Raw genomic sequence first — 23,400 nt, 5'->3', positions numbered from 1 at the left:
TACAATGCGTATGTGCTGAAAACCGACTTTTCGATCTGTCAAGCTACAGATCCTCCGTATCTCAGGAACGAGGACATTTGCATGGGCAAGATTGCGATATTTACCCATATCTTGCCCAGCAAATCTTCTGAAAACTCTTGCACCTGATAAAAGCAGGCACATAGCCTACTTTTACACACATAAGAGTTTTAAAACACACAAAAACATAATAAAATAAAATTTAAAAAACACATTTTATTGTTAAAAAACCTTCCCCACTATGGTAAAGCTCTCCTGTATGGTCAGAAACATGGACCATATACAGTAGACACCTCAAGTCACTGGAGAAATACCACCAACAATGTAGTGTGTAGAGAAAGAGTCAGACTGAACACTGTGAGCTCAAAGTAATGTGTGACCTTAGTCTTTTATTGCAGGTCTCCAGAGTGCCTCTCCAGCCTGTGAAGTACTCTTAAATACCTGTGCTCCCAAGGGATTATGGGATCTCTTGGGGACTCCGGGGAATGAGCCCTCTGGTGGCTGTACAGAGTATATACAATCCAGATACATAACAACATTCCCCCCTAAAATCAATAGTGTAACTATTTACAATGTGTGTCGATCTGGGACCCTTCTTGCCCTGGTTGATCGTCTCGGTGTGAAGGCTGGTATTGTTGAATAATTTGTTGGGCCCTTGCTGGGCTGCTGTGCAGCTGGCCTTGCTGGGCTGCCTGGTGTGTTGGGCCCTGCAGGGCTGCTGTGGATGATGGGTTCTGCTTCGTGGTCATCCGTGGTGTCAGTTGCCACTGGTGTGTGTGTTGGGAGATCAAAAAAGGTAGGGTCCAAGGTGGGTTGCTCAGGGTAGTCCGTGAATCTGAGTTTGATTTGGTCCAAGTGTTTCTGGGTGAATGAGTCCATTTGAAAGTTTGATCCGAAACACCCTGCTCCCCTCTTTGGCCACAACAGTGTCGGGAAGCCACTTGGGACCTTGCCCATAATTTAATACAAATATAGGATCATTGACTTCAATCTCGAGAGACACATTTACGCTATCATGATATGCACTGTGTTGAAGCCGCCTGCTCTCTACCTGTTCATGCAGATCAGAGTGAACTAACGAGAGCCTTGTCTTAAGTGCTCTTTTCATGAGCAGTTCAGCAGGTGGGATCCCAGTGAGCGAGTGTGGTCTCATGCGGTAGCTAAGCAGAACTCTGGATAGGCGAGTCTGCAGTGAGCCTTCAGTTACCCTCTTCAAGCCTTGCTTGATGGCTTGCACTGCTCCCTCTGCCTGACCATTGGACGCTGGTTTAAACGGGGCAGATGTGACATGTTTGATCCCGTTGCGGGTCATAAATTCTTTGAACTCAGCACTGGTAAAACATGGCCCATTGTCGCTCACCAGGGCATCGGGTAAGCCATGTGTGGCAAACATGGCCCGCAGGCTTTCAGTGGTGGCAGCGGACATGCTAGCCTACATTATTTCACATTCAATCCACTTGGAGTACGCATCTACAACCACAAAGAACATTTTATCCAAGAACGGGCCTACATAGTTGACGTGTACCCTAGACCACGGTTTGGAGGGCCAAGACCATAAACTTAGCGGCACCTCCCTGGGTACATTGCTTAACTGCGAGCATGTATTACATCTGTGAACGCAGGACTCTAAGTCCGCATCGAAGCCGGGCCACCACACATGGGATCTGGCTATTGCTTTCATTAGGATGCCTGGGTGGGTACTGTGGAGGTCATTGATGAAGGTGTCCCTGCCCTTCTTGGGGACCACTACTCGATTGCCCCACAGAAGGCAGTCTGCCTGTATAGACGTTTCATCTTTGCGCCGCTGGAACGACTATCTCTTCCTGCATTTCCACTGGGACACTGGACCAGCTCCCGTGAACTAGAGACTTTTGACTAGAGATAATAAGGGGTCCTGGCTTATACAGGTTTTGATCTGCCGGGCAGCGACGGGTGATTGCTCACTCTCAAATGCTTCCATAACCATGGCTAGATCTGCGGGCTGTGCCATTTCTACCCTCCGCAGTATGCAATGGCGGCCTACTGAGAGCATCGGTGCAGTTTTCTGTGCCTGGCCTGTGGCGGATGGCGTAGTTGTATGCGGATAACGTGAGCGCTGGATGCGGGCCGATGTGTTGGTATTTATCCCTTTGCTCTCGGAAAACAGGGATATAAGTGGCTTATGGTCAGTTTCCAATTCAAATTTTAGCCCAAACAGGAATTGATGCATTTCTTTACCCCATAGACACACGCTAACGCTTCTTTTTCAATCATGCTGTCGGCTCTCTCAGCCTTAGACAGACTCCTGGATGCATAAGCAACTGGTTGCAGTTTCCCAAAATCATTGGCTTGTTGCAATACACACCTGACGCTATATGACGACGCATCACATGCTAGTACCAAACGCTTACATGGATCATACAACACAAGCAATTTGTTTGAGCATAACAACTTTCTCGCTTTTACAAAGGCATTTTCTTGGCTTTTGCCCCAAACTCATTCGCCCCCTTTTTGTAATAAGACATGTAGTGGTTCTAGCAGGGTGCTGAGACCTGGTAAGAAGTTACTAAAGTAGTTCAAGAGCCCCAGGAACGACCACAGCTCCATCATGTTCTGTGGCCTTGGTGCGTTCTCGATCGCCTCTGTCTTCGCGTTGGTGGGCCTGACGCCGTCCGCCGCTATCCTACTTCCCAAGAACTCCACTTCAGGCGCCAGGAAAACGCACTTCGAGCATTTTAACCTGAGCCCCACGCGATTGAGCTGACTAAGAACCTCCTTCAGGTTCTGCAGATGTTCGACTGTGTTCCAACCTGTGACCAAGATGTCGTCCTGGAAGACCACAGTGTGCGGGACTGACTTCAGTAAACTTTCCATGTTTCTCTGGAATATCACTGCCGTTGATCGGATTCCAAACGGGCATCTGTTATAAACAAAAAGACCTTTGTGCGTGTTGATGCAGGTGAGGGCCTTCGATGATTCCTCCAGTTGCTGCGTCATGTAGCCTGAAGTCAGATCCAGCTTCGTGAACGTCTTTCCTCCCTCCAGCGTTGCAAAGAGGTCGTCAGCTTTTGGAAGTAGGTATTGGTCCTGCAGGGAGAAACAATTGATAGTTACTTTGTAATCACCACAGATTCTGATGGTGCCGTCTCCCTTGAGGACTGAGACAATAGGACTGGCCCACTCGCTGAACTCAATCGGTGAGATGATGCCCTCTCTTTATAGCCAGTCGAGCTCGATTTCCACCCTTTCTCTCATCATGTACGGTACTACTCTTGCCTTGTAATGGATGGGTCGCGCCCCCGAAATTAAGTGGATCTGCACTCTTGCTCCTTGGAATTTCCCGATGCCTGGTTCGAACAGTGAAATAAATTTGTTTAAGACCTGGGCACATGAAGTGTCGTCAGCGGATGGTAGCGCTCGGAGGTCGTCCCAGTTCCAGCGTATCTTTCCAAGCCAGCTCCTGCCGAGCAGCGTGGGACCATCGCCTGGTACGACCCAGAGTAGTAGCTTGTGCACCGCTCCATCGTAGGAGACCTTTACGGTAGCACTGCCGATTACAGGAATCAATTCTTTCATGTAAGTTCTTAGTTTCGTGCAAATTGGAGTTAAGACTGGCCTTGAGGCCTTGTTGCCCAACAACCTTTCAAAAGTCTTTTTGCCCTTGATGGACTGGCTCACGCCCATGTCCAGCTCCATTGACACTGGGAGTCCATTTAGTTCAACCTTCAGCATTATCGGGGGACAATTCGTGGTGAATGTGTGCACCCCATGTACCTCTGCCTCCTCTATCATTAGTTCTGTTTTGTCGTGATCCTCCATGGATCTGTCCTCCTCTGCAACGTGGTGGTTTGCAGGTTTAGCAGGCCTAGCAGCTCGCCTGTACCATCGTTGGAGGTGTCCCATTGTTCCACAACCCTTGCAAATGTATCCTTTGAATCGGTATGAATGGAAACGATAATCATCCCCGCAGCGCCAACAAGATGTTAATGGCCTTGCATTCATCACCCTTGATGGTGGACTCTGAGACATGTGCGGACGTGTAGCTGCAGGTATGTCTGACCTGCCCTGTCTGTTACGATTCGAAAACAACATTACTTTGTTCACAGTACTTGTAGCAGCACTTGTGTGCTGAGAGATTTGCTTAGTATTGTCACTGGTGGCAATGAACGCCTGGGCTATCGCTATAGCTTTACTCAAGTTTGGGGTCTCTACAGTCAAAAGTTTACGAAGTATGGTTTTGTGGCCAATGTCAAGTACGAAAAAGTCTCTGAGCGTGTGCTCCAAATGTCCTTCAAATTCGCAACGTCCTGCAAGGCATCTTAGCTCGGTGACATAACTCGCCCTGGCCTTCAGATCTTTTGTAGGTGTAGAACCGGTACCTCGCCATCAGAACCCTTTTCTTAGGGTTCAAATGCTCTCGGACCAGTGTGCACAAATCGTCGTACGATTTCTCGGTGGGTTTCACTGGAGTGAGCAGATTCTTCATGAGGCCATACGGTGCCCCACAGACGGTGAGGAGGATCAGTCTACGTTTGACAGCGCTCTCTTCCCCAGCTAGCTCGTTGGCCACGAAGTATTGGTCGAGTCGCTCCACAAAAGTTTCCCAATCAGCTCCCTCCCAGAATTTCTCCAGGATGCCCACTGTTCTCTGCATCTTTGGGTTTGCTATCTGTATCTCGTCGCCAGTTGTTGTGTATGGAGAAAGAGTCAGACTGAACACTGTGAGCTCAAAAGTGAGCTGTAAAGTGTGACCTTAGTCTTTTATTGCAGGTCTCCAGAGTGCCTCTCCAACCTGTGAAGCACTCTTAAATACCTGTGCTCCCAAGGGATTATGAGATCCCTTGGGACTCCGGGGAATGAGTCCTCTGCTGGCTGTACAGAGTATTTACAAGTCCAGATACATAACAAACAATGTTTCCGTAAGATCCTACAAATCTCTTGGGAGGACAGACGCACCAACATTAGTGTCCTCATCCAGGCCAACATCCCCAGCATTGAAGCACTGACCACACTTGATCAGCTTCACTGGGCAGGCCACATAGTTTACATGCCAGACACGAGACTCTCAAAGCAAGCGCTCTATTCGGAGCTCCTTCATGGCAAACGAGCCAAAGGAGGGCAGTGGAAATGTTACAAGGACACCCTCAAAGCCTCCCTGATAAAGTGCAACATCCCCACTGACACCTGGGAGTCTCTGGCCAAAGACCGCCCTAAGTGGAGGAAGTGCATCTGGGAGGGTGCTGAGCACCTCGAGTCTCATCGCCGAGAGCATGCAGAAATCAAGCGCAGGCAGCGGAAAGAGCATGCGGCAAACCAGTCCCACCCACCCCTTCCCTCGACGACTATCTGTCCCACCTGTGACAGAGAGACTGTGGTTCTCGAATTGGACTGTACAGCCACCTAAGAACTCATGCTAAGAGTGGAAGCAAGTTTTCCTCGATTCCGAGGGACTGTCTATGATGATGACGATGGCAAGTTTATTTTAAACCATCATTAAAAAAACTAGTTAAAAAATCGGAAAAATATATTTTTTTATAAGACATAAATAACTAATTTAAATTAATGTTAAATATGTGGCATATTTTTTCTATTTTTTATTAGTGTTTTGGGTGTTTGGAGGGGGTTTCTCAATCATAATAATGGGAACTCCAGCTTACAGACATGCACGTGCTCCGACGCGCAGTGAGAGAAGGCCTTGAGACCAGGATCTCTCGTGGGCAGAGCAGGTTCATGTAAGTGCGCATCTTTTTTTCCTATTTCAGTCGATCGCCCATGGGAAGCAGCCGACCGAGATTTCCAAACCACATAAGAAGAAATTACGGCAGTTGAGGTAGGTATTAAGGAGGAAAGGGAGGCGGAGCGGTTTAGGGAGGCAGTTCCAGAGCTTAGGGCATAGGCAGCTGAGCAATGGTTGAGCGATTATGATCAGGAATGCTCAAGATGGCAACATTTGAGGAGCACAAACATCTCGGAGGGTTGTGAGGCTGAAGGAGGTTACAGAGAGAGGGAGGGATGAGGCCATGGAGGCATTTGTAAACAAGGATGAGAATTTTGAAATCAAGGCGTTGCTTAACCGGGAGCCAATGTAGATCATCGAGCACAGGAATGATAGGTGAGTAGGACTTGGTGCGAGTTAGGACATGGGCAGCCGAGTTTTGCATGACCTCAAATTTATGTTGGGTAGAATGTGGGAGGCCAGCCAGGAGTGTGTTGGAATAGTCAAGTCGAGAGGTAACAAAGGCATGGATGAGGGTTTCAGCAGCGGATGATCTGAGGCAAGGGCAGAGACAGGCGATGTTACAGAGGTGGAAATAGGCGGTCTTAGTTATGGCGCAGATATGTGGTCGGAAGCTCATTTCAAGGTCAAATATGATACCAAAGTTGCGAACAGTCTGGTTCAACCTCAGACAGATGCTAAGGAGCGGGATGAAGTCAGTGGCTAGGGAACGGTGTTGATGGCAGGGTCAAAAGTAGAAGGATTTGGTATGAGAATACCGTCATGTTGTATTGTTTCAGCCCCGCCACTGGCTACTGGCTCAGCAGTGGCTGCTCCAATTATCTCCAGCACCATCACCTCCATGGGAGTTAGGTCATGTGAATCTGTCTCCTTGTGGATAGCTCCTGCTACCTGCAGTTATGAGTTACCTTGTCCTGTAAGAAAAAGGGAAGTGTGTCAGTGAGTGTTGGGTGCAACATGTTTAGGTGGTGTGCCTGTCATGGTTGAATAGCCAGCAGTGCATGCAAACTATGAAATGTGGGTGAGAGGCTTGCAGCAGGGGTAAGTGTGTGAGGATGAGCTGAAGCTATGAATGTGAGGTGATGGAAATTGTTGGTGGCTGAATGATGGAGATGTGGTGCATTGAGCAGTGTGTGAGGCTCGTGGTGCAGATGGTGGCATGGAGCATATGAAGATGAATTCACTGACCTTGACCACCCGTGTGAGGTCATTAAACTTCTTTCTGCACTGCATCCAGGTTCTCGGGGTTACACTGCTGGCATTGACAGCGACAACTACCTGCTCTCATTCCTTTCTCAAATGTGTGTTTCGAAGGCCTCCTGGCCCTCTGAATAGAGGCCACCTCTTCCCCCTGCCCATCTCCTGCACCAGGGCCTCGAGTGCTGCATCCAAAAATCTGGAAGCCCTTTCTCTGCCATGTTGCTCCATCTTAACTCTTCCTGTAGGTCATACACTCCTCTACAATGACTTCCAATTCCTGCTGCAGCCAGGATGAAGGCTGGTTTTAAGAAGTGCAGACCAGCTTTAAGAGGTGTAGACTAGCTTTACGAAGTGAGGTTTAGCTTCAATTAGTGCTAGCCTCGCACGAACTTGGGCCCTCTGCTGAGGCACTCAACAGCGCCTTTAGCGCTGGGCTGCACGGTGCTGTCATTTAAATTAGCAGGCTGCACAAAGTTTGAGTGCTGCCGGCCTCAGAAGGAGATTTCGGGCCTTATCCAATTTCTAGGCCAAGATGTTTATAAATTGTTTTAGGGTTCAATTTAATGCTGCCTGCTAATCTTTTCTCATAACCTCTCTTTGCCTCTCATATTAACTTTTTCAATTCCCTCCTGTGCTTTCCATAATCTTCCTGGTTATTCACTATATCTTGCTCCTGACATTTGTCATAAGGTTCTTTTTTCTGTTTTAGTTTAACTTTTATTTCCTTTGTCATCCAGGATGCTCTACCTTTTCCCTTCAAAGGAATATGCCTAGTCTGTACCTGAACTCTCTCTTCCCCGAAAGCCCTCCATTGCTCCATCACTGCTTTACCCTGCAAATGTCTTTTCCAATCTACCTGTGCTAGGTCCCTTCTTAAATCACTGAAATTAGCTCTGCCTCAATTGAGCATTTTTACCTTCAATATTTTCTGGTCTCTTTCCATAATTACTTTAAACCGAATTATGTTGTTAGCTAGATGATATCCTACTGTAACACACTCCACTTGCCCTACTTAATTTACCAGGACACCAGATCCAACACGGCTTCCTTCCTTGTTGAAATACTTGCTCTTTATAATCTGTTAACAATGATGTTATACAGTGGATGAAAGAGGTTTCAAGGTCACAAACCAATGTACAACATAACAGGATTCCACTTAAATGTGCCACAGCAGCACGTACAGTAAATTTGTGTGTTTAGCCGAAAATATACAAGCAGCTTTCAACCCATCATTCCTCACCCTTGGATCGTAATAAGTCGAGAAGTTACAGATGACTATCAAGGCCGATGCAATTTAAACAACGCTCATGAATTTCTGTTGAATAAATCTTTCTATATTTTCCATAATGGCACTTGGATCTGCTGGACAGACTTGTCCTTTTTGGGTGTGAAGCTTTCCAAGACTCTCCAGCACAGCTTTGTGAACAGAAGGCAAGGAATTTAGGGAGTTCAACATCTGGAGCTGATCGATTGGCTGTTGGCTAATGTCTTTAACCCTCAAAGCCCATAGCACAGCAGCTGCAGACTTGCAAGGATGAGCTGTTGACGCAATAACAACTGGACAGGTCCGGTCATGCTGGCGATCTGCGACCACTTTTGCCACAGCTGTGTGCGTGTCCAGAATGTAACCTGTGGCCCTGTGCACAGAGTAGATAGCAGCCAGGCACTCCTCCTCCGAACACCAGTCTGACACAAAGTTATGCTGAATTTTCTTCAGCAAAGCATTTGGCACCTGAAAGTGGTATTGTTTCTCCAGCTGGGAAAACAGCTCCCTCACCAGCTGCCCATCACCATGTGCAACAAGGTGTAAATATCGTTCAACGTTGGAGGACTTAAGAATATCTAATGCCGGAGACAAGGAAATTGTTACATTTCTATGCCTCAAATCATATTTGCCTGTCCTTATGAAATCAGTCAAGGCGTTATTTTGATTTGAAGCACAGATAAATTTTCTAATTGGAATCCCCATACATTTTGCATACACAGCTGCCAAGATGTTGCCAAAATTTCCTGTGGGAATGCAAACATCAACTGGATCTCCAAAGGTAATTACACCTTGGTTGATGAGATCAAGATAGGCAGAGGCATGATAGACTACCTGTGGCAGCAGGCGAGCCCAGTTTATTGAGTTTGCGGCACTTAGAGCTGTCCCATATTCAACTGTCAGGAAGCCAGTGTAATCGGGATTTGTGAATATTTGTTTTATAGTTGTCTGACAGAAATCAAAGTTAGACTTGACACCTACAGCCTTTATATTTTCTCCTTTGTAACTAATCATCTGTGCCTTCTGAATCTGGTTAATTCCCTCTTCAGGGAAGAATGTGAGAACCGAGATTCTTTGTTTGTCAGTATCACTGAGGCGACAGAAACCATCCAGAACAGCACTCCCTGTATCCCCAGATGTAGCAACTAGAATCAGATAATTGCAAGTTCTAGGCATGCAGTATGCAAATAGTTGTGGCAACATCTGCAAAGCAAAGTCCTTGAAGGAAGCCGTTGGCCCATGAAACAATTCAAGAAGAAATTGATTGCCAGTCAAATGTCTGACTGGTGCTATCTTGTTACAAGAAAAGTTGTGTCCGTATGCTCTCTCCACCATCTCTCGCAGCTTGACAGCTGGCACGTCATCCGGATGGATGCACTTCTCCAGTAGAACTTGTGCCCGTTCGGTGTAAGGTGCTTCAACCAACCGTTGCCACTCCCCAGCAGTCAATTCCGGGAGCCGGTCTGTCGGCACATAGAGACCTCCATCTAAAGCCAGGCCTTCGATAACAACATCAGAGAAGAAGCTGGGAGCTCGCATGAACTCAGAGTCTTTGGCTATACTTCTTGTGGAAATAAATATTTCAGATTTAGAGTCTTGATACCTCTTTACACCATCAAGTACCTTCTCAGCAACTGCTTCTGCTGTGTCACCAGACTGACACAGGACACGTACATCATACCACTGGTGGTAAAACTGTTCTCTGTACTGAAGCATTTCTTGCATTGAAACACCAGGCCTCAGCCCAACAATACGATCCACCTTCATCCCTTCAAGTCTTTCCAGTATATCTTCAAAAGGCACATCAAGGTAAACAACTATTCCATTCTTTTTCACTTGGTACATACTGCGGGGATGCATAGGATTGGATCCAGTAAGAGAAATAACGCTTCTAGTTGTTGAAAACCGCTGAAGGGTTTCTCCCTCTTCTTGCAAAAATAGTTCATCACCAACCTCATGCAGCTTCTGAGCCACACTCATGTGCCAAGTCTTTTCGAGTACCTTATCAATATCTATCACTGGAAGGCCTGTGATCTGACCAACACACACTGCTACTGTTGTCTTCCCTGCCCCAGGAGCACCCAGAAGAACAATGTTCTCTTTGCCCACCAGTGAGCTGGGTGTGGACAACATTGATTTAGCATGCTTAGAAAAGGGGAACATTTTAAAAAATGAAAAAGCAAAATTCTTGTTCACTGGAATTAAAGATTGATCCAATACATTCCTGTGATAAAGTCTTTGCATCAGTTGACGTGCACATGTATAAATCAGCTTGGACATCCTGACGTTCAGTCACCCAAGGGCGTATGTTCTTAAACTTAAAAAAAAAAGGCAGAAAGTTGTTTTAAATTACAGTTACTATATTAAAACATTGTTAATCTTCCTCAATGACAAATAAAACAAGCAACAACAAAAATCTATCAATTTGTACTGTTTTGAAATCAAGATTCATTACATCATTTTCTACTTTGTCATTTTTCCTAAGATATGAAAATTGTAGAATTATTACCATATAATCCTAAAGCTTTTTAAAACCAAAGTTTGCTGCCACCTAACCACTAGTTCTTCTCTCTTGCTCATTTCTAAAAAGACCTGGGGCTAGCATTTCCTTGTTTTCTGCATGCTTAACGCCCACTTAATGTCCATTTTACCGCTGAAATGATGTATAACGCCCAGATATCGCCCATTTAGCCACAAAATGGAAACTGACGGGCATTTTTCGGACACTTATCACCGAGCGTTACTTTCCCCATGTGCGTAACGCCGGGGAAAAATAATACCGCCCGCCCACTTTTTTGGGGCAGAATCATCAGAATGGACGAAATCAACGCCCATAATATCGGCCAGCGTTATTTTCCGCACGGAATTAACGCCGAGATTCAATAATACCGCCCGCCCACTTTTTTTGTCGTAAAGATCACATTTGCCGAAACTAGCGGCTATGACATCGGCCAGCATCACTTTCACCACCTCGCACACATATTGCCCACAATATCGCTCACCCAAAAAAACGCCCAGAAAAAGTGGAACTAACCGGAACTAAAGACAGCGTTATAGAAGCCATGTTCTACATCACATGTCGCATCCTTTAAAAGACTGCTGTGCTTCAACCTCGGGGGAGTTCGGATGTATTCTGGAGCTCGTTGGAGTTGATGTGAACATCTCTACAAACATGTTGACCATACTGTGACCGATTGGAATTGAATAGGTGCCTTCGTCGGAACATTTATTATTTGTGACCAATCGGTGGAAAACCGAGAGCTATTGCAATGGGGCCTGTCCTTTCTCACCCTCTCTTGATGACCAATTACATGCTGCAGATTCGAGATAGCCGAAGGTACACTCCACAGCATCATATTCCCAATGTAAGATGTGCCAGACTGATGAGTACGACCAGACATTACACCATCTGCAAGTACAGGGAGAAGCATTCTTACCTCGACTTGCCCGACACCACCTGCCTTCGGAGACTGCGCTTCCACAAAGAGGTTATCACTGAGGTATGCCAGCTCATAAGGGGAGATCTGCAGCCTACCAGCACCGTCAGTACTGTACTGTCCATCGATATAAGCACAGCTAGAATACTAGTAGAATGAAAAATAGGGCCCAAATTTGGTGAACTTACTGCCGGCTGCCGCCCAGAAACATGGCGGTCTATCTGTTTCTTCGGCACTCTCCCCTCCGAGTGAGTTTGGTAAGGCCCTCACGGCAGTAGGGAGAGAAGACCACTGGGGAGCGTTTGATGGCATGCATCGGCGTGCAACGCTGACAAAAGTCCTCCCGCCCGCTCCCTCCCCAGATTGGTCCGGGCGGTCCTCCGCTCCAGCAGCAGAAAAGACCGCCACATGGAGGCAGGTCTTACCTGAACGGTAAGTATGAAGACCTATGAGAAAAGGTTAGTGAACTGGTTTTCTTCATTTCTTTTGGAACGAGTTTGTTGGATAGGGTCCTCTGAAGGATTTGTATAGTTTTTTTTTTAATTGGTTAAACATTTTTTTTCCATTCCCCCTCCCTGGGCCCGACTCTATCCTCAGCGTTACTTTGCCGAGGATCACATTTGCCGCCCAGAATCCAACCTACCGCCCGCTGCCGCCCAGAATCAGTGTGTAAGGACCATTTTTTCTGCTGGCCAATTTTTTTCCCATTTTTCCACCAAACTTCCACCCAAAGTATCGTCAGGATCGTAGCGGTTCTTTCGACGGTACATGGGCGGGACTTAGGTTTGACCAAACTCAGGCCCATAATGTTGTCTTTGGAGTATTTTATCCACAACACAGCATAGGTTCTTTTGCAGTAAATATATCTTAAATAAAGGTAGCTACTGAAAATATATAATTAAACCACATAAAGCATAGAAATCACAAAAGTGTGCTGTTGTGCCGTGGCATGTACGTAACAAGCCAATAACAAAGAGACATATTTGTTTGTTAGCAGTGAAGTGAGGCAGAGCCAACTATCAACCATTATAAGGAAATGTATATAATTGTGAAATGAAACAAAATGTAGGTATCTACAGTAATACACCGATATTAAAAATGCTTAGCATTACCATTGCAATTAATGAACTTAATATCATTAACAAAATTCTTTTTTCAAACTCAAATTCCTGATTTTAAACAATTCATGAACCACATGTTAAATAAAGTATAAAGATGGGAATATATAAACAGTAAACATTGCAAGACAGATTAAAATGCATGTGATTTACTTCTGAGTTCATAAGCTTTGAAATTCAAACACATACGGTAAATTACAAAAACAACAACAACCTGTATTTATATAGCGCCTTTAACGTAGTGAAACATCTCAAGGCGCTTCACAGGAGTATTATGAGATAAAAAAATTTACACTGAGCCGCATAAGTAGAAATTAGCACAGGTGACCAAAAGTTTGGTCAAAGAGGTAGGTTTTAAGGAGAGTCTTGGAGGAAAGAGAGGTAGAGAGGCGGAGAGGTTTAGGCAGAGAGTTCTAGAGCTTGGGGCCTAGGCAACAGAAGGCATGGCCACCAATGGTTGAACGATTATCATCAGGGAAGCTTAGGAGGGCAGAATTAGAGGAGCGCAGACATCTCGGGGGGTTTGTGGGGCTGGAGGAGATTAAAGAGATAGGGAGGGGCAAGGCTAGGGAGGGATTTGAAAATAAGGATGAGAATTTTGAAATCGAGTAGACAATATGCTATTGTAACATTACATTACAACACCGACTACCCTTTAAAAGCACTTAATTGGCTGTAAAATGCTTTGAGATGTCATCATCATAGGCGGCGGTCCCTCGTATCGAGGATGACTTGCTTCCACGGCAAAAAGGGATGAGTTCACAGGTGTTTCAATGAAGGACCTAATATTCCAGGTCTTGAACTATATGTTGAAGGGTGGAAGGCGCCTGTGTGTGGATTTTTTTAACATGTGGTGGTCGTTGCACACCAGCCACCACACGGGCTTGACAGAGCTAGGTCTTGGTCCCATGGCAAGGATTAACCAAGACGATTGGAGACCAGCTCTGCTGCACGGACCGAGTGCGTACACATATTGCAGTGTGGGCTGACCCGTGCTGCCCCTGGACCCTCGCCTCTTCTGGGCCCCAAACGCACGCCTCTCCTGAGCCCCGATCACATTGCTCCACGGTCTCTCGCCGCTCCTGCGCCCCAACCTCGCCGCTGCCACTGTATCTGCCCACGCTCCAATCAGCGATGTCCTGAGGTTGTGAAAGGTGCTATATAAATGCATGTTCTTGCTTTCTTTAACACGCTGGCAGTAATTAAGTAAATTTGTTTGCTTAACAGTGAGGTGAGGCAGGGCCATCTAGCAGCCATGATAAAGATCTGTGCATAATTGCAGAATGAAACAAAACATATCCTTCTAGGGGCAAGGGAGTTTAATAAAGATCACAATTTATGTCCAGTATTTATGATGTCTGAACAATTGAGAAGTAATTCTTACTAAAGACAATTTAACAGGACAAACCCAAAGACCTCCACCACGGCATAACTAGATACGATGGGTTCTAGGAAAGGAAGCATGCACACATGGTTAACATAGCACATTGCTGCTGGATTCATACACATTTTATTCTGTTACTATACATAATGCTGATTTTGTGTCAGCTGTGGCTCAGTGGGTAGCACACACTCCTCTGAGTCAGAAGGTTTTGGGTTCAAGTCCCACTTCAGGACCTTAAACACATAAATCTAGGCTGACACTCCAGTACAGTGTTGAGGGAGTGCTGCGCTATCGGAGTTGCCATCTTTTGGATGAGACGTTAAGACGTCTGCTCTCTCAAGTGGACGTAAAAGATCCCATGGCACTATTTCGAAGAAGAGCAGTGGAGTTAACCCCAGTGTCCTGGCCAATATTTATCCCTCAATCAACATAACAAAAACAGATTATCTGGGTTAGGATTAGGGTTATCTCATCGCTGTTTATGGGAGCTTGCTGTGCACAAATTGGCTGCCGTGTTTCCCACAACGGTGACTACACTTCAAAACGTACTTCATTGGCTGTAAAGCACTTTGAGTCATCCGGTGGTCGTGAAAGGCGCTATATAAATGCAAGTCTTTCTTTCTTTTTTCATCATCATCATAGGCAGTACCTCGGAATTGAGGAAGACTTGCTTCCACTCCTGAAGTGAGTTCTTTGGTGGCTGAACAGTCCAATACGAGAGCCACAGACTCTGTCACAGGTGGGACAGATAGACGTTGAAGGAAGGGGTGGGTGGGACTGGTTTGCCGCACGCTCGTTCCGCTGCCTGCGCTTAATTTCTGCATGCTCTCGGCGATGAGACTCGAGGAGCTCAGCGCCCTCCCAGATGCACTTTCTTTTTTATGTGCGTAGTTTTGTAAATTGAAGCTGAGAGATGGCCTTGTCTCACCAGATTACTAAAGCTCCCACTGTATATGTTGTTCGTTAATAACTTTACCACAGCCAGTGAATGTCTGGCTGCCATCGACAAGCACTTCACATTGAAGATTTCCAAGTTTTCTTTAGTGTTTTTCTCAGTAGTCATCCTTGCTTTTAATGTGGGTTGTTTTAACAATGACTTACATAAAATAGCAGATAACAGATGGCAAGTTACATAAAAGATATATGGAGGATCAGTGGCTTGTGAAAATAAATCAACCTTCTGGGCTTGCTGAATAACTCACAAATGCTGCAGACTGTAAACCACCTGTCCCTGATGAGGAATGCCAATTATGGTTGGACATATTCCTGCAGATTTCATCACATGTTCCTCTGCCTCCAACCATCCTGCCCAAGTCTTCTTGTGTTCAAACAGCAATTTTTCCCTTCTCCAGTATTTTTAGAACTAACAAACAAAAGTGTTCAATCTGTAATTCCCGGAGACTTCAGGACAACTCTGGAGGGTTGGCAACTTTATCCCTGATGTACATTCTATTTATACAGCTGCATGGCTTTGGGATACTATTTTTTTGAAGTGCTCAAAAAGATTTTTTATGAAACAGTAGAATGATACAATTGCAGAATCAGACATTGCAGTTCAGCAGAATTTGTTTTTGGGAGGGGTTAGTCTCGAGCTACAGCTCAATGAGCGAGGTTATATAACAAATATGGGACTTCAATGCTATTGATGTGCCTACATTACGAGAGTCTTTTGTTTCACCCTTGTCAACCTTGGCTCAGTTGGTAGCACTCTCATTTGAGTCAGAAGGTCATGAATTCAATACATAGACTTGAGTGCAAAATCCAGGCAGTACTGAGGGAATGCTGCACTGTTGGAAGCACCGTCTTTCCGCTGAGACGTTAACCTCTCAGATGGACGTTAAAGATCCCACAGCACTATTCGAAGAAGAGCGGGGGTGTTCCCCTGATGTCCTGACCAATATTTATCCCCCAACCAGCATCACGAAAACAGATTATTTGGTCATTTATCTAATTGCTGTTTCTGGGACATTGCTGTTTGCAAATTGGCTGCCATGTTTTCTACATTACAACAGTGACTATACTTCAAAAGTACTTAAGTGACTGTAAAGCGCTTTGCAATGTCCTGAGGTCATGAAAGGCGCTTTATAAGTGCAAATACTTTCCTTTCATCTTAATCGCAACCCACTTCTGGCACACTTAGCAGTGTGTGCCACTCTGCATGATGTTATGTATTTCATTTTAAAAGTTACAGTTGTCACTTGTGAGGAGCATGGAGCACACGTGTTGACTAAAAGGTTATAGTGTATGGGCTGGAATTTGATCACCATTTCTGCCCGGTTTCTTGGCGGTATTCCTGTTTTTTGCTTGAAAGCTGCCCGGTGCAACTTTCGGCAGTGTTCCGTCGGCGGTTTCGAAATACCGCTGTGGAGCGGTACGCCGGCATACAACACTGAAAGAACCACCACTGCCTGAGTTTGGTGGTAGCGGTGTTCCGTAGCTGAAAGAAAAAATACCTCCCACGTGAAACCTTTATCTGCGGTAGGTAAGAAATCCTGCAAAAAAAGATAAGTGAAAGGTTTTTATATAATGCTTTTGCAGCGATTCAGTGCAGAAGGGTCCTGTGAATGTTTTCCGATTTTTATTTTGTTGTCTTTTGGAAAAATATTTTTTGTGTTTCCCCCTTCCCTAGGCCCAACTCGCAGCCTTGGGTTACATTTTGAGTAAGTACCGCTCAATTTGACCAGGATTGTGTTTTCCACCAAGAATCAATGTGTAAGATCGATTTTTCCCATTGGGTGGAATTTTTTCCATTTTTTGATCAATTGTCCGACGGCCATAATTGAATAATCTTAGCGGATGTTTGGGCAAAAATCCGGCATTTTTTTGATCAAATTCTAGCCCATAGTCATTACAATATGTTGAAAAAAAGTAACTACGAGCTTCGACTCAACAAATATGCAATGATTAAGACACAATTGTTTACACATCCGGGAGGGCATCATTGCAAATTAGGCACATGCAGAATCCTCTCCACCTATGTCCCCAATAGCACCTGACACTGACAAGAAATAAGAAATGAAAACTGACTGCCTCCATCAGTTCTCGTGTATTCATTAATCATAGACAGTCCCTCGGAATTGAGGAAGACTTGCTTCCACTCTTAAAATGAGTCCTTGGGTGGCTGAACAGTCCAATATGAGAACCACAGTTCCTGTCACAGGTGGGACAGATAGTCTTTGAGGGTAAGGAAGGGTGGCACAGATTTGCCGCATGGTCTTTCCACTGCCTTTACTTGTTTTCTGCATGCTCTCGGCGATGAGACTCGAGATGCTCAGCGCCCTCCCAGATGCACTTGCTCCACTTAGGGCGATCTTTGGCCAAGGACTCCCAGGTGTCAGTGGGGATGCTGCACTTTATCAGGGAGACTTTGCGGGTATAATTGTAACGTTTCCTCTGCTCGCCTTTGGCTCGTTTGCCGTGAAGGAGTTCCGAGTAGAGCGCTTGCTTTAGGAGTCTCGTGTCTGGCGGACAAGGTGGCCTGCCCAGCAGAGCTGATCAAGTGTGGTCAGTGCTTCAATGCTGGGGATGTTGGCCTGGTCGAGGACGCTAATGTTGGTGCATCTGTCCTCCCAGGGGATTTAATTACATTAATGCACACATGGGAATGATTTTGAGCCAGTAAATGTCATCTCAGGGATCAGATAAATTACAAACTGTTCGAACTTTAAATCTTGGATGATACTGTCTGGCAATCTCTCCTGGGAATCAATTATTCTCTATATAACCTTATCTCAGGGCTTAATGTTGTTTCTAAACTGCTCTAGCATTAAATGAACTGCACAGTTAGTTCAAAGTCTTTTGAGTAATTCACTTTACCTTGTTAAATTTCCTTTGCAATTATTTTTCGTCTCTACCTTCTCAGCGTGCATTCTATAAACCCTGCATTATCTACATAAATCAATGATTCATGTTTCTGAGTGTATAAAATGTTGACTCACAGTCATCCACTGTTGTGTTTACCTGTATTGTTACAATTTTTATACAAATCATATTAGTATCTCCGTTTAAAATCATAATTAACCTCAGAATTATCAATTACCTGTATTTTTAAAACGATGTTAGTGACAGTGATAGCTCGGAGTTTCCAGAGAATTAAGCTGCGAAGGAAAGGGAGAGAGATCGGTGTCAGTGAGATACACAAGGTAATAGAATGGAACCAAGCCGTGAATATTCTCCTGGAAGTTTCAAGGTTTATTGACTTCAGGAGCACCGTAGAGTTTATGGCGGTCCTTGTGGAGCTTCATACAATCTTGTTCTGTTACTGCAGTTTCTCAGAGGGAAGGTTCAGGGAAATCCCATTATCATTACATATGTCAGAGACCCTTCCAAAATACACCAATTTAATTTAGGACTATAGATGGCAAGATGCAATAATTATATTCATTGTTATCTACCACACCGATCTGATAATCCTATGTGCAGTTACAGCTTTTTCTTAATAATGAAATAATCATTTAATTTTCAATGAATTTTTAGCTAAATATAGTCACAATAATATCATTTTTTTTAAATTCTGGTGTCCAAGTGTTTTGTGGCTGATCAAAATTTACAATGGAGATAAACACAGCATTCTCTTAAAATAACGCATGTATGAGGTTACGTCATTCCTTGATTTATTTTCCTGAAATACTCATTTTCGACATTCAACGTGCAGTCGGTCTTTGTCCACTAATTATCCTAGTTACTGTAGGTTAGCTAGAATTGTTGCTCTCATCCAATTAGGAGAGAATCAAATGCATGAACCTTGACTCTCTGAAACAGGATGCCACCCACAAAACCAGTAACCCTAGCAACAACATTCAGCTGCAATTATTTCCTCATGGGAGGGTTACCTTCTCAATAACCAACCGGAAGAGTATTTCAATACTTAATGTAGGGTGAAAGCTGTCTTGCAATGTGTCATAAAACAGTGATTCAATGGTTCTGATAACAAAAACCAAATCAATGAAATCTCAGCAGTCTATGATCAACAGCACTCCCACATTTTTGTTTTTTCTAAAATGATTTATATCGAGTAATAGTATATTAGAGCACACATAAGAAATATACTCTGACATTCTCAATACATCCAAGAGGATTGTTAAAATGTCCATGAAGCTATTACTATACATTAAGCAATCCCCACTCATGTCGCTAGTCAACAACAACAACGACAACTTGTATGTCACATGGCTGTCACTACTTTTGGGGACAGAACTCACAAGATTGAATTAATGTTTCCTTCTCAAGATTTTGACTGCACAATAATAATTACTGTATTCCAAAATAATCTGTTGTCTGTGAAGCAGTTAAGATGCTGTTCAAACATAAGCATTGTTATTTGTTGTTGCATCGTTATATAGTATTACGTAGTATTTATAATATAGAAACATCCCTTTCAACTCAACAGGTCCATGCTGGTGTTTATGCTCCACGCGAGCCTGCTCATACTTTCTTCATCTAACCCCATCAACATATCCTTCTATTCCTTTCTCCCTCATGTGTTAATCTAGCTTCCCCTTAAATGCATCTGTGCTAGTCACCTCAACTACTTCTTGTGGTAGCAAGTACCACATTCTAACACCCTCTGGGTAAAGAAATGTCTCCTGAATTCCCTACTGGATTTATTAGTGACTATCTTGTAGTTCTGGTCTCGTCCACAAGTGGAACCATCTTCTCGACATCTACCCTTCATCTTAAAAGATCTCTATCCGGTCACCCTTCAGCCTCCTCTTTTTTAGAGAAAAGAGTCCCAATCTTTTCCTGATAGCTATAATCTCTCAGTTCTGGTATCATTTTAGTAAATTTTTTTTGCACTCTCTCCAGTGCCTCTATCCGTTTGATAATATGGAGACCAGAACTGTGCACAGTACTCCAAGTGTGGTCAACCAAGGTTCTATACAAGTTGAACATAACTTCTCTGCTTTTCAATTGCTCTAGATTTGAACCCTAGTGCTTTGTTTGCTTTGTTATGGCCTTATTAACTTGTGTCGCTAATTTAGTGATTTGTGTATCTGTCCCCCAGATCCCTCTGCTCCTTTACCCCATTTAGACGCTTATTTTCCAAGGAATATGTGTCCTCCTTATTTTTTCTATTAAAATGTACCACCTCACACTTATCTACATTGAAGTTCATTTGCCAATTACACACTCATTCTGCAAGTTTATTAATGTCTTCCAGTATTTTGTCGCAGTCGTTTGTATTAACTGCACCCCCGAATTTGGTGTCGTCCACAAAATTTGAAATTGTACTTCTGATTCCTGAGTCCAAATCATTTATGTAAATGGTGAATGGCAGTAGTCCCAACCAGTTGCTTGTGGAACTCCACTTCCCACCTTTTGCCAGTCTGAGTAACCACCTTTAACCCCTATTCGCTGTTTTCTGTTTTGTAGCTAGCTTGTTCTCCATTCTGCTACTTGTCCCCTGACACTACATGTTCTGAACTCAGTCATGAGTCTACTATGCAGTACCTATCAAAGGCCTTTGGGAAATTTAAATGCATTGGGGCCAAAATTGCCCCTCTCAGAAAAGCCCATTAGCGCCTCCAGACAGCGCTATCGGGGTGCTAAAGGGTTTTTGGCCGGGTGTGGTATCCGGAGTGCTCACCAACAGAATTGCCCCCAGGGCTTAGAGTGTGGAAACTGCTTTGCGCCATGCCCCGTAATTAGCGCACTGGCTCTGCACACCCCTTTACGCCCGCTGGGGAAATTGGCCCATGGTGCGCGAGGTCGGCGTGGGGCAATGCCACCAACAGCTTCGCGGGGCGAGAAGTTATGGTGGCTGGGATGCCCTGGCCGCCATTCAAGGAGAGATGGTAGCTCCGCAGCCACCATCTTTTCTGTTTCAGCCGACTGTTCAGTCGGCCCAACAATTAGCGCAGCCAAGCCGCCAACATGCAGCCTGGCACACCCACTTGGGTGCCAGGCCTTGGCCCAGCCAACACCCTCCCTGATAGCCCAGTGGGTGTCACTAAAACGGCTGCAGTATTCGCAGCAGCCCGTCCCTTTAAAAGGGGAGGGACATTGGGACGCGTCTGCATCGCGCCGAGCGTTATTTCCCCCCGAAAACCGCGCGAACTCCCTGTTACCAGCACACAACATTTTTTGTCTCAAAGAGCCCAATTCTGGAACATTTCGCAGCCCGTCTCGCCGGGCACTAAATTTTCTTTTAATTCAAATTATGCACCCCAAACCCAGCGCAGAGCAATTTCTGCCCCATTATGCCTATTATATTACCCTTATCTATCCTTTCTGTTACTTCTTCAAAGAATTCAATAAGGTTGGTCAAGCACGAACTTCCCTTTTGAACTCCATACTGATTACTCTATATTTTCAGTTTCTACGATGTTTTTCTATTCCATCTTTGAGAAAGGATTCCATTATTTTTCCTGCTATCAACGTTAAGCTAATTGGTCTATAGTTCCCTGGACTTGTTCTATCTCCCTTTTTAAATATAGGAATCACATTAGCCATCCGCCAGCCCTCTGGCACTATTCCCTTTTCTAATGAATTTTTATAGATATGTAATAGTGCCGATGTTATCATTTTCCTAACTTCTTTTCATATGCGAGGATGCAATCCATGTAGACAAGGGGTTTATCCTCTCTAATTTGATTAGTTTATAACTATCTTCCTCCTTTCTATCTTAAATGTCTTGATATCTTTTTTGATCCACTCTTCTAATGTCACGTCCACCATGTTACTATCTCTGGTAAATACCGAGGCAAAATAATTATTTATTATTTCTGCCATTTCGTTGTCATTACCTGTGTGTCCCTTAGTGAACCTATCCCTATCCTGATTTTTCTTTTGTTCTTGATGTATCTGTAGAATACTTTACTATTTCTTTTTATATTCCTTGATAATTTAATTTTGTAATTTCTCTTTGCCTTCCTAATTTTTTTTTAAACTTCTTTCCTAATCTTTTCATATTCCTTTTTGTCATCCTCTCCTTTATTATCGATGTACTTAGGGGACCATTTTCATCAGCCCACCACCCGCTGCCGTCAACATTCATCCTGCAGATCTGCCCAGTGCCACGTTGGAGGTGGGCTGGAGCGGGGTGGGAGGGGAGAGCCACCGGGAAGTGCCCGCTGATGTCAGCGGACGGCCAAGTGGCGCAACCGAGCTCTCTCCCACCGGGCTCCCAGATTCCTGTGGGCGGGAGTCGGCGGCAGAACGGGGATGGACCCCGCTGGCTGGAGGCTGGTCTGTCCCCGTCGGTGAGAATGAAGAACCTGGAAAAAAAGGTAAGGGAAAATGTTTTTTAAATTTTCAGCAGCGACTTACCTGCATGGGGTCTCCTGAAGGTCTTCGGATAGTTTTTGTATTTTTTATTTGTGATTTTTTTTTTCGGGTCTTTGCCCCTCCGTGGGCCCAACTCCATCCTCGGCGGCACTTGGGCAGCAAGCGCCCCTGCTACCGAGAATATGACCTCCCGTCCGCTGCCGCCCAGATTGGCGGTGTAAATCTTCCATTTGCCTCCCGCCCACTTTCGGGGGACCTTCTTCATCAATATCCCGTCCAAACTACCGTCCGGTACCTCGGTGGCCATCGGCGGCACTTTGGGCGGCACTTGGGCGGGCGCAGGCCTTGCTGAAAATCGACCCCCAGTGTATGTCTTTTTCTTTAGTTTCACTTTTGCCCTTACTTCTTCATTGATCCATGGTTGTCATTACTGGCTAGTTTGTTCTTGCTTTTCAGTGCAATATATTCCCCTGGACTCTCTTGATCACCGTTTAAATGTTTCCCACTGCTGTTCTATTTCTTTGTTTGTCAGTACATTTTTGTAGTTTATTTTCCTTAGTTCCATTCTAATCATCTTAAAATCAGCTTTTCCCAATGTATTACTTTGGTCTTTGTCTTATGTCCGTCTCAATCTTCATCTTAAATCTTATTATATTGTGATCGTTAGGTTAGATACAAATACTTGAAATGACTTTTTATATAAAAACTGCTTATACACTTACACATAGCATGATGTATTAAAAGGGTAACAAAGATGATAGTGACTGAAGACCTTAAGGTATATGGCTTAGCTGACAAATACTAGTCCAGTAACAACTACTCGACCATAGCCTTGAATAATATAAGAATAAACAAAGATCCATATCCAGCTATTTTTAACTGTTTTGAGAGCTCGGACACTGTTGGTACTCTCAGAACATTTAATACAACTCTACGTCAGCATATAAAATGACCACAAGGTTCAAGGGATCCTATGAACACTTTATAAACCAGGATTGGCACCTCCCTAGAGTTGCATCTCCGCATTGTCAAACCTT

The 23,400-nt window shown here is 44.6% G+C and overlaps 1 protein-coding gene across 3 annotated transcripts in view; it reads right to left on the bottom strand.

The window, feature by feature from the left end:
• Window positions 1–8,112: 8,112 nt before the first annotated feature.
• The window catches only part of LOC139264640 (threonine synthase-like 1), a 49,413-nt gene continuing 34,125 nt past the window's right edge, over window positions 8,113–23,400 (bottom strand). The window contains exons 2-3 of one of the 3 annotated variants that reach the window (XM_070881442.1): window positions 18,177–18,234; window positions 8,113–10,515 (exon numbers count right to left, since the gene is read on the bottom strand). In XM_070881442.1, coding sequence (XP_070737543.1) covers window positions 8,229–10,478 — 2,250 coding nt within the window. In that variant the 5' untranslated portion in view covers window positions 10,479–10,515; window positions 18,177–18,234 and the 3' untranslated portion in view covers window positions 8,113–8,228. Of the gene's footprint in view, window positions 10,516–12,840; window positions 13,893–18,176; window positions 18,235–23,400 lie in introns of those variants that run through there. The other 2 variants (XR_011593388.1, XM_070881443.1) reach the window with 2 other exon arrangements.

The sequence above is a fragment of the Pristiophorus japonicus genome, chromosome 5 (genome assembly GCF_044704955.1).
Source record: "Pristiophorus japonicus isolate sPriJap1 chromosome 5, sPriJap1.hap1, whole genome shotgun sequence".
Taxonomy (NCBI): domain Eukaryota; kingdom Metazoa; phylum Chordata; class Chondrichthyes; family Pristiophoridae; genus Pristiophorus; species Pristiophorus japonicus.
The sequence above is the reverse complement of the archived record's forward strand: the minus strand, read 5'-3'. Positions and strand labels throughout refer to the sequence as shown.